Genomic DNA, 13,995 nt, shown 5'->3' with positions numbered 1-13,995 from the left:
TCGTTTTGTTTATTTGTTCCTGCAACTTTTTTGAAGGATGAACAATTATTGTTAGTGTTCGGAACGTTACACGAAAGGACAAATGGCAGATTGTCGGAGAACGGTTAAGAAGGTTTGACCCTCTGAAATGGACATTTCGGTGGTAATTGGACGGCGAATTGTGAAGGGCGCGTTTGAGCGAAATGTGGAAACATCAGATTTTGATTAAAAAAAAAGAAAAGTACTACCTGCGTCTTCTCGCTTATCGCTCCAGTTCAGCTCCATATTCTGCCGTTTTTGTATATCCAAATTAGCGGTTCCTGCGTGCCATTTCTGCCGCACACGTTGGACGACTTTTAGAAGTTATAATCAATTATTGCAGTCGATCGATGCAGTGAGCTTTCCTAGATGCTGCTAGGTCTTGCAGGATTTTTCCGGTTACACCACAACGTCCATATAAGTTTCTTATATTCATTTTCCTGAAATCCGCTTCGCCATGGAACCGGCATTGTCTTAGCCCATTATCCCCTGAACTTTCAACCGTTCTTTTTCAGCAAGTCCAAATATTATGCAAAGTACGTAGGAGTAAATGGAATTCGTGCCAAACTCACTTTCATCTAGCAATGGCTTTTATGCCGCATAACCCGGTCTAGTGAAAGTTTTGGCAGGACAATTTCTTAGATCCAGGGTCTGGATTTAGAGCTTAAAACCACTTAGAAATGCCGGGAAAAAGGGCAAACAATTTTATTCGGACGAAGACATTTTGCATACACTTATGCCCCTAGGCAAGGGATCCAGTTTATAGCGGTAGTTTTTTTCATTCGTCATTCGCCGCTCTTAACAAAATCCTGCTCTAATTTCGAACACCCGTCGAGAAATTGCACTTTTATATACGATTTCGGCAAAAATAAGGTAGTTTCATCCAGGGTTTCCTCTATTCTAAATTTCTTCCGTTCTTAAGTTGTAAAAGGGAATTTCAATCCTTCAGGCAGTACTTGTCGCAGCTGAATAGTTTCAGCAGAAGGTTAAAGCCCTCCAGGGTCGAAGCGATGTAAAACATGCCCATATTTTAAAAATTCCAAACCCCAGACAGTTAAACGTGGATATGAGACAATAATTCTAACTCGGGAAAATAAAACCGAAGCGACAATGCTCAATTCTCGAGCCATAAAGTCCTCAACAAACGCATTTGGGAGAATAAAGAGTGTATGCGAAGATTTAAATACAAAAATAGGATGGGGGGAGGGGGGGGGCATATAATTTTTCTTGTCGCATTAAACAACCCCGCAAATCATTCCACCCCGTTAATTTATAGCTCGTTTTCATTCGCTTCTGGAACATTAAAATTATTGGCCAGAAGATCTATGTAGTTGAAACTTCTTTAAGTAGACAGGTACAATTTTTGAACTAAGTTCTCGTAAACTAATGGATTATGCGAGAAACAGGCAAACGGGGGCCATTGTGTGAGTTTTGATGATGTTTACTTTCAAGGAATTTTTTAATTAAAATGGCAAACAAGTTTCTGCCCTTGTGCAAGTTTCATTTATTTCGATCGAGATCTGTAACCATTCAAGCAAGATGGAAATGGTATTCGTCCCACCTTCGATTTACTTCACGCAATGTTCAATTTCCAGCTAAAAATTGATATTATTTACCCTTAGAAATTTTTAATGGGTAAAATTTATGGGATCTTATGGGAAGTTGTCGCGAGTGCGCGCATTCGAATGATTTCCGAATTGTCCGGAATTCGTCCTGGGGGAAAGTGATTTTGGATCGTAAGTGAAAAAAATTGGAGTTTTTGAAATTTCCGAAAGAGAATTTGTTTTTCGTCTTTTCGCTGAAACGCATTTGTTTCTAATTTAGCCCACGAGGGATGCGGAATTGAATGAAAAAATGCCTTTTATCTTTCATGTCTTAATTTCCAGCTTAAGGTGAACATATTCCCCATACTTCTGAGCTTTACGAGGACTCAATATTTGGCAAAATATATTATATCACAAATCACTTTGCATCCTGTTTTCCGACACACGAGTGACAAGAATATACTGCATTTCCCACTTTCACAGCGCTCGCAATTAGTTCAAGTTTTACCAATTCAAGAGTGAACTTCTCTTTTTAGAAGTTGCAACTCAGAACATTCTCAATTTCTGCACTCACTCTTTGGTTGAACCACACTTTTGATCCGGTCTCTTTTTACTTCCACTGGAAAATTAAAAACTAACCTGAACTAACCTGAACCATTTTTAGTTCATGTTTTTGACTTCAGAACAATTTTAGTTTTTACATTTCCAACAATTAGTCAAATTGTAATGTCTCCCCGTTTTTTTTTTTAATTTGAATTTTTACGAAATGGTGAAATTCTCTCTCTCTCTCCCTCTCTCCTTTTCTGTCTCTCTTTTTTTTCTCATTCGAACTTGTTCTTTGTCCTGTTTAAGAAGATTCACAAATGGTGACCGCGGTTCTCGATTTGACTGTTGAATACTGCCCATCCGGGTATTTCATTATTTATTTTTATATTATGTAGTAAATGGTTTTTCTATTTAGCAGGTTTCGATAGTATATCAGCATGTAACGGAATATACAGGATCACCAATAATTTAGATTGTTATTAGAGCTAAGAAAAATAAGTACCTAACTTCCGACGTTGAGCCTTTTTATTTCGCAAACTTGAATTTTTCCAATGAGTCATTTTGCGCGGTAAAGCCTTGGCGATTAGGATAATCCAGAATTTCTTAACTTTATTCTATATTTTCCTGATGAACGAGCTTCCCAAAAGATCCCTATTCTGTCTCGCTTTTCGTACATTCAGAGCATTTAAAGTTTCCCACAATTGCACTTCTCCTGGATGCCCTTTTTAAGAGGCTCAAAAAATTGCGGACGTAGACTTGACTCTGAGCCATAAATACTCCATTTTTTTTTTCGCCGCTTCTCCTTAAATTTCGCCCAAAAGTCCCCAGATATAGTGCTTAACACGAAAAAACTTTCATACGCTTTTGTGTAGCAATAACTTCTTTTTCATTTTGGAGAAAAACTATATGTAATCGAAGCTCATCCAAAGTATCATGTATCGACCCCCTTCAAATATAGGACACAATTACTATATCCCTATTTGATGCGATGACCAATTAATCATTTTCTTTCAAACAAAACAAGTTTTTGAGCACCGTAATCTCCTTGAGAGAAGCTCAAATTTACGATTCAGACCACATAGACACTATATTGCATTGGTCGGGGTTGATCTCCAATAAATGTCGTATTTTCACGATATTTTAGATGATACTTTTTCCAGTTAAGTGAGCTTTTGCCACGAAAGCGTATTTTGATCCAGTGAAAGTTATGAACCAATTTTTAGTTATTAACTTCCCCCGCTTCTGCTTTTACATAATCAACATTGAAATGGATAACTAAAAATTTATGTTTCTAAAGGCATTAGCTGCGCCATAAGAGGGCGGAGGACATAATTGTCGCTAGAAAAACGATATCTGAAGGGCATAACTTTCTGAGTTTATTGGCTTCAAATGAACTCCGTAAAACTCAATACTAAACGGAGTATCGAACCGAGAAGGATTACATTCAGTTTCTCTTCTAGGTAATTAAGCAGGACCGTAATATAGAATTTATTTAGGGCTTATGAGCTTCAAGGGATCCTTGGCACTGAAGGGTGGAGCTTTTTACTAAGTTATAGGGAATATTATCTAAAGAGAGTTTTATGGAAAAAAATGACTGGCCATAGTAGTATCGGACAAGTATCTAACTGAAGACTTCTTTTTGGTAATACCAACTTTTCCCTTCTCCTTCGTTCTAACTTCCTCTTCACCGCCTGCTAACTTCCTCTTTCCTTGCAGTTGTATTCTCTTAATCTGCACTTGTCTGGCTGTTACTGTCGGACGGCAGTCCGTTATGCAGAGCTTTGAGGGCTTCATGTGGTACCACACAGTCTCAGTAAGAACTCTGTCGTTTTCAGACAGGGTTTTATCCCGCTCGGTGCCTTCAACGTAGAGGAAACACTTCTGGATGTCTTTGGTGACATCCGTGCCATCTTCACAGGTGCAGCAGCACAGCAGCTCGTCCGCTTCTGGGCTGTTCGGCATTCTAGTGATGGAACGGAGACGGGAACTTTGGAGCGAGTGACAAAAATTTTGATACGACTTCACTATAGTGACATGAAATTGTCAGTTTAGTTCAGACGCAGGGGGCAGCGGGGAAGGAGCGGAAAAATAAAAGTGCCTAAGTTAGTTCCTGTTGGGAATTAGACCTCGGCCTTCGATCATCTCTATCGAATTCCATTGGGATTATTCCAAATCAGCTCTTCTAACTTGCTGAAAAATAACGAACTGAAGTTTTCCAACAATTCCAAATATTGCGGTACCGATGATAAGACCAAAAAAGCGTTGATCTCCCTGAGAGCTTTTTGTATCATTACTATGTATTATGCATGGATGGCGAAGGTTTTGCTTTAACACTAACCCAGAACTTATGGGGCACAAAAAGCACGCGAGCGTGCTTTGCATGCACCAGGACCACGTGTATATACATCGAATACTCCGAACGAAACTCCGAAAGAAAATCGGAAAGAAATATTAACTTGAAAGATTCATAAACAGTCCTCATGGATGTCATGATAAGATGGTGAGAAGAGTAACTTCGCTGATTAATAAAAATCCAACATGTTTCATTTAAATTTCAAGCACGCTTATGCAATTCCTCAGCATTCCGCTATATGAGAAGGAATATAATAACTCCAACAACAGCTGCAAATGCATCTGGTATTTGTATTCATGCATTATGAATGTTGAGGTCTGGAAGTTTTGAAAAACGACGCATTGTTGCAGAATTTAGAGGCTGTGCGGCTAAACTGGCCTTGCTCGATACGTACAAGTTAAGATACTTCTGTCCCCCATCGGTCTACATACTAATGCATTCCTCGTGTTTATTTCTAAAACTAAAATACTTACGGACGAAAATGTTGGACATCAAAGTGGCGGGTAGGCAGAAAACGATGACCAAAATATCAGCGACTGCCAAATTCACAATGAAGAAATTGGTGACCGTTCGCATTCGCGGTGACCGGAACACGACCGCTATGACGAAGAAGTTGCCCACAAGACCGACCGCAAAGACTAGCAGGTAAGCAATGCAGTAAACGGCTGTCATGGCTGAAGAATGACGGTAAAAGAGTTCAGGAATGAAAGCTGATTCTGTGGCGTTAAGTGAAACGTTCATCACGACTGTGGGACCCTGAGGTTTGATGTCGAAGAGGGCGGCTTTATGGATGTCGCTGGTTTCGGTATGGACCTGCAATGTAAAAAAACAGCAATTTGAGTGTTAGGAGTGTTTCTCTGACGCTACAACGGATGAATATTTCCTCAACGTAAAACTGATTTCAGAATCGACTCGTATCACCGCTAGTTATGGAACGGATGGCATGGTTACATTAGGCAAGATGCGTTTTCATCACACTCATATTTACACTCTCATTAATACAGTGACTCGATCTTTGAACGGTTCGATAAAGAGAGTATTTCTCCATTGGGTTTAACAATTCCCTATCATCACGAAAACGAGCTTTCTTCGCATTGCCTATAAGGCCTGATGGAACTTCCGAACTATCTCTTTAATTGAAAACTTTCTACTTCTTGTTCAAGCCGAGAAAGACTAGAGTTTTGCAATCAACACACTATTAATCATCGTTAATTATTTGATCAGTAGTTTACAACGACCGTTTTTAAAAAATATCCCTGTAAAAAGGTCCCAAACAACAAAAGGATGGATCTTATTTAAAACGAAAGATTGATGATAGCTGAGTGTCAGAGGAGACTATAAATCCCAAATTCATTTTCAACTTAAAAATCATCTGGGTTTAGATTGGGAAAAAATTATCTGCGTGACACAAATTTTTGTAATATGATTTAACAGAAAATCGATACCGGAATACGTACAAAACGAAATAGGAATTCGAAGGTTTACCCGGGCAGAATTGAAAGATAAAATCCTAATACTTTAGGCTCCTCTATAAACGTCCCCATTTTGGGAAAATGAACTGGAGATTACCTGAATTATTCAACAGATTGGAAAACCCTCTACCCGGAATTCATTTTTTACTGAAACATCTCAATTTATACGTATTTTATTGATAAATAAATCGAAATTAAACTCCACTTTCTTTGACATATCTAATAATTGAACTTAATTTTCAATATTAAAAATCTCCGCCAAAGCCATTAATCCGATTTTTGAGCCTGCTAATAAATCTTCCTCCATAAGAGTGCATTAACTTATTGAAACCGAAGGAGGAATTTCTATATCCCTCCAATTTCTATTGACGTCCTATACCATCTTGGCATAGATTGCAAATAGGGACTCCCACTTAGCCTCATTTTATACGGGGCGTTTACTAAACAGCCTTTTACGCTCAGAATCGCTCGATTTCCGAAATACAGGGCGTTGGAAAAGCAATCGCGCTCGCGGAACTGTTCGACAGTGAGTTGAAAGGACGTTGGAGTGTCCCAGTTGAAGGTAATAATTTCAACCGATTTTTCTTTGCGTAGTTCCACACCCTGTATTTAAAATATGAAGCGAGTCCAGACATGTTTATGGAAACTTTATTTTTAAATTTGATCCAACGAATATCCCCTTGAAATTGCGCCGTATGTTCAGGCAACACAATGTATATCAGCCTGCAATGCTTCTTTATTCGAATGCACTACATTATAGATTCAGACATTCTCGACCGAAAATCTTTAAAATTTATTAAAATTGGTTAGAATACGTTTAAAATTGACCTAGGGAAAAGCCATTACTTTCCCATTAAAATTACACGTTAGTAGATGTCGAAAACGAATCGGTCGATATTTATGCTTCTGAAAATTGAATACTAACGGATAAGGGTAGGAGAAAAGGGGCAAGTGTTAGCATACACCAATAAAGCCCGAAGCTGATTTCCAATTAGGGGCAAATTTCCTTTTAAATTCGTTTTCAGCATTTCCAGGCTAATCCTGACGTAAAACATTTTTGTTTGGGTTTGAAAGAGCAAGAATGGTGTTTATTAGGTTGTCCCAATTAGTGCTCGCAATTGTCCTTGATTGAAGATGTTTATTTCCCATCGGTAGAGATATATATCTAGAGGGACAAAAGTCCCGCATAAAGAGATTTTTTTTGTAGGAAATGCTCGAAATATTAAAAAACGAACAAATTATGAGCCAGAATGATTCGGGAAAAAGAATTGTATGGCATGCGACCGGAAATGTGTTTGACCAGGGCTGTCCAAACTACCAGGACTCATATAAGTTCCTGAAATCTAGTTTCTACTTTCCGGTTGTGTAACGTAAACTATTTCCAATACAACGTTTCGATTTTCCAATACCATCATTTGCTTTTTCCTGCTAGCTGCCCGATGTGTCAAGCAAAATGAATTTTTTTATAAGGTTCTAAAGCTATTTCCGCTTATCCTCTGAAAGTTACTGACAAACTTGTATTTTCAGCAATAAATTTAAATAACAATAGAAATTCGAATAATTATTTCGTTTCATGGAACCGAGCTAGGAAAAGTAGGAGCTAAGGAGAAAATACAGTTTTAAGCAATTAGCGAGGGACTTTGAGCCGCCCCGTGTAAGACAAAACCTCACCGGAAGCATTCAATCTACACAATCATAAAAACATTATTCAAAAATGATATGCCGCTCTGCTGCAAGCCACTAATCTACACTGCTGCAAAGCAATAATTCACCCTCAAATCCCGCTGGTACTACGCAACTAATCCTGACCTGGACAACATCCATAAATCCGGCATAATACTCCGACGAAAGCATATTGTCGATTCCCTCGACAAACTCCTGATAACTCTCCGTAACTCGGTTAAAATAATCTCTCAGTTTGAATTCAGTGAGGTCAAGAACCGAATTAGACTTGAGCGACGGGCCGCCATCAAGCCCATCCATTTAACACCAGAACTTGAGTTTTCCCGAGTTAGTTAAAGTTTCTGGAGGGTCTCACATGGCCAGACCGCGTGGTTGCGCGCGAAATGGGCTCTGGAACGATTGCGAACCATTCCACGGACGTGGTGGAAGTGATGCGTTCCAAAGGGCCCCATGCCAGGCTGCAGTGGCGTCTGGATTGGCGGCTGCGCCAAATGTTTTTTTCCTGTTTTCACTTAGCGAAGACGAAACGGTTTTTCCGACCCCGAGGCACGGAGGATGTGGTTGTATTCTAGGGGGTAGATAATCAGATGCGATACTTTGTGATCGATGTATTTTTTTATTGATTTACAGGAGTTGTGAAACAATTATCCCTACTTTCGTTTCCCTTTTCTCAAAAAAAGTTTTCCGAAGCGGACCGAAATAAGGTGATTAGCTCTGATCTTCCAAAACTCCTCAGGAAAGAGCCAAAAGTTTTAGGCATTTCCGAGACTTCCTTAAAAGAACCTTCGGTAGATTTGAGATAATCTTGAGTAAACTCTTCTTGAAAATTCAAAATTTTAAATTTGACCACAGGAAATTTCCTAAATTAGAAAGTTAAAAAAAGGAAATCTTGCCTCGTTTTGCCTAAAACGCCGTCGAAAACCCATTAGATCCTTAAAAGCTTTTGAAAATGTACATGTTTATGTAAATGCTTTCCAAAAGTGTCTAGAAAATAGATATTTAAGAAGTGTTTATTCACTCCGACGTCCTTAACGTTCAAAAAAACCTTCGAGAATTTGAGAAAACCTTAGGAAAATTTTGAAAGACTCCCGCAAAAGGCTGGAACTCTTGAGCCAAGTCAAACTGCCAAATCGCGTTTGACTTTTTCCAAGTTTTATAAATCCTATTTTCTACGTAAGGTACACTGAATCGTTCTACTGTACCCTGATCGTGGATGTAGCTCAAATAATGCCTTAAGCTAATGGGCTTTATCCAGAATTTTAAATTTGCTTCGGCATAGTCATTAAGCTGTTCAGTTTTATTAACGCTTTTTGCAGTCGATGCAATTTAGCTTAAAATTTCACTGCACTAAAGAGACTAATTTAGTTTAAAACATGGGGGATACCGGGATATGGCATCTGAAGTCTTTCTGCTATATGAACCAGTGAAGTGGTGCATTTACAAAATATAATACAAGAGAAAATTATAGGGGAAAGAATCGTTCAAAATCTTAAAAATGATAAAGTTCCTTATATTATTCTACTAAGGTGCTAATTTATCATTTGTTAGTTGGAGAGGCTCTGGATCTTCAAGAGAACAAAAACCTACTTTGATGCGCTAAAGTATGTGAATGGATGTGTGGACGATCATGTCTCCGAATAAGTCAAGACGTCACTTAAAATGCTGCGTATGATCTGTTGGCATGAGGGGAACGCGCCCATAAATAATGGATAAATCTGGAAAGTTCCCTCTTTGTCTCACATTAAAAGCACGACTTTCACAAACGAGTTGTCCAGTCAAATTTGAAAATGGCAGAATTTTTTTCAGACGCTTCATTTGCTCCTACAAAAACGCTCTCCATCACCCGATTTGCGGGGATGAAATGACAAAGTTCAGAAATAAATCGGCTCAGGATCGTCTCGTTTTCGGTTATTTTATGCAACATCGATTTACCCTCAGCCAGCAGCTAAAGCGAGCGGATAAATCTTTAACGAGGCAGACACCAGTCGATATTTGCCCTATATTTAAATTATTAGTGATGGGAGATGCGACAGCCATGCACGTCCACCTGGCTTTCCGGACCTACCGCATTTCCGATTGGGAAAGGTCAAGAAAATCTTATCGAGAATGGGTGCTTCTCTCGTTTCATTTTATTCGTTCAACGCAAAGGAGTACTTTGTACATGATTTTCAGACGCAAGTCTCTTAAAAACCTCATTTTAGTAGTTAGTTTTCTTCAAAACCAATACCCGATCCAAAAGTTTTTTAAAAGTCTTCAGTGATTCGGAGAGGACACTCCGTCACAGTGCGAATGCAAATAATAATTTTTAAATATATGTGAGTAAGCGATTTATGTTACTAATACTCGCATTACTCATTTTATGCATTTACTTCGCTCGAGATAGCAGTCGATCGACAAACTGCTTCATCCGAGTCCCTTAATCAGACAGCATTAATGCAGGTATAGCGGACGGTGTCATTAGTTGGATTATTCCAGGTTTCCCGAAAACCTGGGGGTATTGTTGCTCCTCCCAACCCTAGTCGTTCTGGGTTCTTGCAGCTGGAGACAGGTACTATCTCCATTTCAACGATATTCATTGGGGTTTTCACAATTGTCTTTGGTCCTTTAAAAATCCATTTTCGGTCGTTGCCTATAATCTAAACTTCGTCTCTCATTCGTGCATATAAAAGCACTCCAAACAGTCCCCAACTCCGAACTAAAAGCTTTTTAAATTTGAAAAATCCAGTCATATAAGCTAAAACTTTTATTACAGACGGATCGTCCATGGAGCATCGTAAACTATCGACTTCGTGGCTCCAGTTTTGTCGCAATACCGATAACAAGTGCAAGTTCAAGGCCTTTAAACTTTTCTCATACACGAGTACGTACCTTAAATCTATCCATAAAATTCGCCCTAAAACTCGTCCTTTCGAGGGCCTCCTGCTCCTTTTTATTGCGTAATTTAACGGTATCGCTCATAACCCCAAAGGCCTTCCAGGTTAGTTAATCTATGTGATTTAGTGTAAATATATAGGATGAGAATTGGTGTGTAGAAAGAAAATAAATTTACAAAATGGCTATTTTTTATTTGGAAATATGGGTGGGAACAAGGCTCGTGAGATGTAAGCTTACTCGTATTTCCATGTAATTTATCTGTAACACGATAGCTAAGTCGGCTTGTCAGTGTATGTACAGTTATAATAGTTTTAATTTTTCGTATGTGAAAATGATTCACTATGAATCAGGGTTGGAGTCCTAAAATGAGCTTTAATTTGCCGTAATTGCGCACTATTTTCAATTGAAACTAAATAAGAATACCACTCACCCTGCACTAACCGCTCGGGGGAGCACGCACGTTGACGTTTTGGTGACAGATCTACCATCGACTTCAGAACGGGTGAAATAAAATGTCACGTGATTTTACAAAAATCCGTCACACGGGGCGACGCTTTTTGTCGAGCAGACTTTGGAAACAAAACAATAACGCTTTAGTTGTCAGTACCAATGGAGTCTGCGAATTTCCTCGTGTTTCGCTCGTGGAAATGAGTAAATTTCGAGTGAAAATGAAGAAATACATTTCGGAAAGTTTGTATGGAGTTGAAAGTTAATTTCACAAAAACGCAGTGACAGTTCGTACTGAAGAATGATCGTGCCCGGCTGAAAACAGGTAAAAATCGTACTTCCAAAATTCAATTAAGTTTGACAATACCGTGAATGCCGTGTCGCTTACGTTCGGGTCTCCGAACGTGCACGATGACCGAGCAGCAAATTTGCATCGAACTCAAAGTGAATATAAGTAAAGATTCGATGCAGGAAAAGTCAGTAGCGCACGTGTGACCAGACAGTGCAGTGCTGTATCTATCGCTATCAAATATTGGTTTTTATTTAAAAATTTAAAAACAAATTTTAAATACCCTGGCAAAATTTAATTCTAAGAAAACTTTGAGACATTTTAAAAATTTCATGACCATACTATCTAATCAAAAATTCCCTGGGTACGTTTTAAGGGAAAGAGCCACCGTTCAACAAATTAGAGAAATTTTTGCGGAAACTGTGGAATATGGCAATATATTTAAAAATCTGAAGGGTGACTTTTTAATCTTATAAGTGGACTGTCGCATATGATGTGGCAAAATATTAAGTTGAAATTATTTGCTTTTTTTATTTATAACTGCAATAATACCTCATTCGGTTTAAAAATTAATACTTAGACAAACAAGCTGGTAGCAAACCGTAACAAGAGTACTGTTTTACATTTACAAAAAGTACTTAAAAGTTTATGTGAATAGATTAATTTCAGTGTTGGTTTGCTCCTCCAAGAGCTTAATGTAAATTCCATCAGTTGGTAAAAGCAAGGTATCGCATTTACTAGATATTTTCCAGATGTAGTTTGGTTCTTGATTCTGGTAAGCGTTCAAAAACAGGGGAAGCGCTAAATATATGTTGTTCTCTTGTCCGAGGTAGAACTGCAGACCGCCAACTGCACTGTAAATGTATTCGTCGTTGGGGGCGTTGCTGCTTATTACTCTTATCTAGAAATAAAAGAGATTTGGTGTTTCTGATAAGACATACAAAAAAGGTCTTATTACTATTGGAATTTCCGAATGGAATCATAAAGTGACTTTAGTGCTCCATATTTAAGACAAAACAGGTAAAATGAGTTTTTACAAAAGAATGAACATAAGTGTAAATATTAATTTTTTGTTTAATGGAAGGGCCTACTTACCGAGAATGGAATTGAAGATGGCGTTGTGGTAGGAGTAGTAGTAGAAGTAGTAGTAGGTGTAGTAGTAGGAGTAGTAGTAGGTGTAGTAGTAGGTGCAGTAGTAGTAGTAGGTGTAGTAGTAGGTGCAATAGTAGTAGTAGGAGTAGTAGTATAAGAAGTTGTAGTGGTAGGTCTATAAGTGGTGGTAGGATAAGGATATGGTGTAGTAGAAGTTGTGGGATAGGTGATAGTCGTAGGTGACGTGGTAGTACTTGAAGAAAGACTGGTCGAGAACAGATTTACTTCAGTATCAGAAGTCACTTCGTTCAACTTAATATAACTGGTTTCATTTGGAAGTATTAGTATGTCACACCCGCTGGAAATTTCCCATATTTCAAAGTTATGATTGTCCTGAAAGTTAGACAGAAACTTTGGCAAAGCAGCCTTCACGTTGCCCGTTTCCTCGAGGGCCAATTGAAGCACACCAATCGCCTCATAAATGTATCCTTTATTATAGGAGGGTAAATTGCTATCGACATATTGCACCTAGAAATATTAATTAGTTAATGACCTATTGTACATTAAAAGGTTAAGCTCAATTTTCAGTGTAACTACGGATTTTTCAATGGTCAGATTAGATGGATATGGAGTTTGCGCTACATTTAAAAGACACCATTATTGGTTTTTTTTTGTGTTGAATAATTGTGAAGTACGTTTTGTAGCCATGTGCTAAAACGTACTAATAATAAAAATATTATAAACTTACTGAGAATTTTAGAATGGACATGGCACCAACCTACAAAAGAATTGAATAATATTTCCTGGTAATTGCTTTTCTTTTTACTCACAAAACTGGCTATTCCCACAAGAAATACTAAACTGAAAAGTTTAAAATCCACATGCAGCACCATTTTTCTTGTTATATATTTAAATGATGAAATTCAACTTAAGATTCAGCCTGAATCTAATATAGTTGTATCTGGATATCCGCTAGTCAATAGCACTATGGCCTTCCACTTACTAAGCGAAAGTATAAATGGAAAGATTGTTATCTCATGCGGCCCTTACGAGTAATTGAACTCGTATAAAATTTACTCATACAAAACAATCTTAAAAAATGCGTCATCGATTTTGTATAAATTCTTCACCGACTATTGAAATTTTCCATCACTTGTATTTGTCATATGAACTCAATGTTCAAGGGAAGTTTGTACACTTAATATTGTTATCATTGAGCTCAAGGTGAACATAATCAAGAAATTACCCACTCGAATATTAATTATGAGATAATATGAGTATTTAGTTAGTCAAATTTTGTCATTAATGATTATGTTTGAATCCTATTTTATCTTTCGATGTTTTGTAACTGCAGATGCCGGTGTTTCTACTCTAATTAAAGATAATAATAATAAAGTGGGCAAAAAGAGTGTTCTGAGTCATATTTCAATTAAGAACGTCCATTTTTGATGATGGTCGATTGAAACGACATTTAAACAGACGCTTCTGAGTTTTCTTCTTCTCCTATACATTGCATACGCACAACAGTAAAAGTTGATTTAATGTATTAATATAACATTTTAAAGAAAATAAATTTCAGCATAAGAGACCCTATGAAGTCGCTTTCGATTTAGTTAGGCGTGGTACGTTCTACGAATCAATCAATAGGAACAGAATGTTGAAATATGTTTTAGACGA

The 13,995-nt window shown here is 37.9% G+C and overlaps 3 protein-coding genes across 4 annotated transcripts in view; all 3 read right to left on the bottom strand.

The window, feature by feature from the left end:
• The window catches only part of LOC136339003 (neuropeptide SIFamide receptor-like), a 51,808-nt gene extending 40,221 nt beyond the window's left edge, over positions 1-11,587 (bottom strand). Inside the window, exons 1-2 of one of the 2 annotated variants that reach the window (XM_066281880.1) lie at positions 10,921-11,587; positions 4,935-5,274 (exon numbers count right to left, since the gene is read on the bottom strand). In XM_066281880.1, coding sequence (XP_066137977.1) covers positions 4,935-5,202 — 268 coding nt within the window. In that variant the 5' untranslated portion in view covers positions 5,203-5,274; positions 10,921-11,587. Of the gene's footprint in view, positions 1-4,934; positions 5,275-7,742; positions 8,027-10,920 lie in introns of those variants that run through there. The other variant, XM_066281879.1, reaches the window with a different exon arrangement.
• Positions 3,473-4,136, bottom strand: LOC136339006 (uncharacterized). Its single transcript, XM_066281884.1, has one exon. The coding sequence runs from the start codon at positions 4,068-4,070 to the stop codon at positions 3,687-3,689; it is 384 nt and encodes a 127-aa protein (XP_066137981.1). The 5' UTR covers positions 4,071-4,136; the 3' UTR covers positions 3,473-3,686.
• Positions 11,588-11,732: 145 nt separating the features above from the next.
• LOC136339004 (G8 domain-containing protein DDB_G0286311-like) lies at positions 11,733-13,339 on the bottom strand. The gene is made up of 4 exons (XM_066281881.1): positions 13,149-13,339; positions 13,067-13,096; positions 12,322-12,846; positions 11,733-12,127 (listed from the first exon to the last, which is right to left on the bottom strand). The coding sequence occupies exons 1-4, from the start codon at positions 13,209-13,211 to the stop codon at positions 11,873-11,875; spliced, it is 873 nt and encodes a 290-aa protein (XP_066137978.1). The 5' UTR covers positions 13,212-13,339; the 3' UTR covers positions 11,733-11,872.
• Between the last annotated feature and the right edge of the window lie 656 nt (positions 13,340-13,995).

The sequence above is a fragment of the Euwallacea fornicatus genome, chromosome 5 (assembly GCF_040115645.1).
Source record: "Euwallacea fornicatus isolate EFF26 chromosome 5, ASM4011564v1, whole genome shotgun sequence".
Taxonomy (NCBI): domain Eukaryota; kingdom Metazoa; phylum Arthropoda; class Insecta; order Coleoptera; family Curculionidae; genus Euwallacea; species Euwallacea fornicatus.
The sequence above is the reverse complement of the archived record's forward strand: the minus strand, read 5'-3'. Positions and strand labels throughout refer to the sequence as shown.

Excerpts from the sequence above, each read along its gene's own strand:
- LOC136339006 (XM_066281884.1), bottom strand. The coding sequence starts at position 4,070 with ATGCCGAACAGCCCAGAAGCGGACGAGCTGCTGTGCTGCTGCACCTGT.
- LOC136339004 (XM_066281881.1), bottom strand. The coding sequence starts at position 13,211 with ATGGTGCTGCATGTGGATTTTAAACTTTTCAGTTTAGTATTTCTTGTG. Across the intron at positions 13,097-13,148 it reads TTGTGGGAATAGCCAGTTTT|GTTGGTGCCATGTCCATTCT; the intron begins GTGAGTAAAAAG and ends ATTCTTTTGTAG. Across the intron at positions 12,847-13,066 it reads TGTCCATTCTAAAATTCTCA|GTGCAATATGTCGATAGCAA; the intron begins GTAAGTTTATAA and ends TAATATTTCTAG.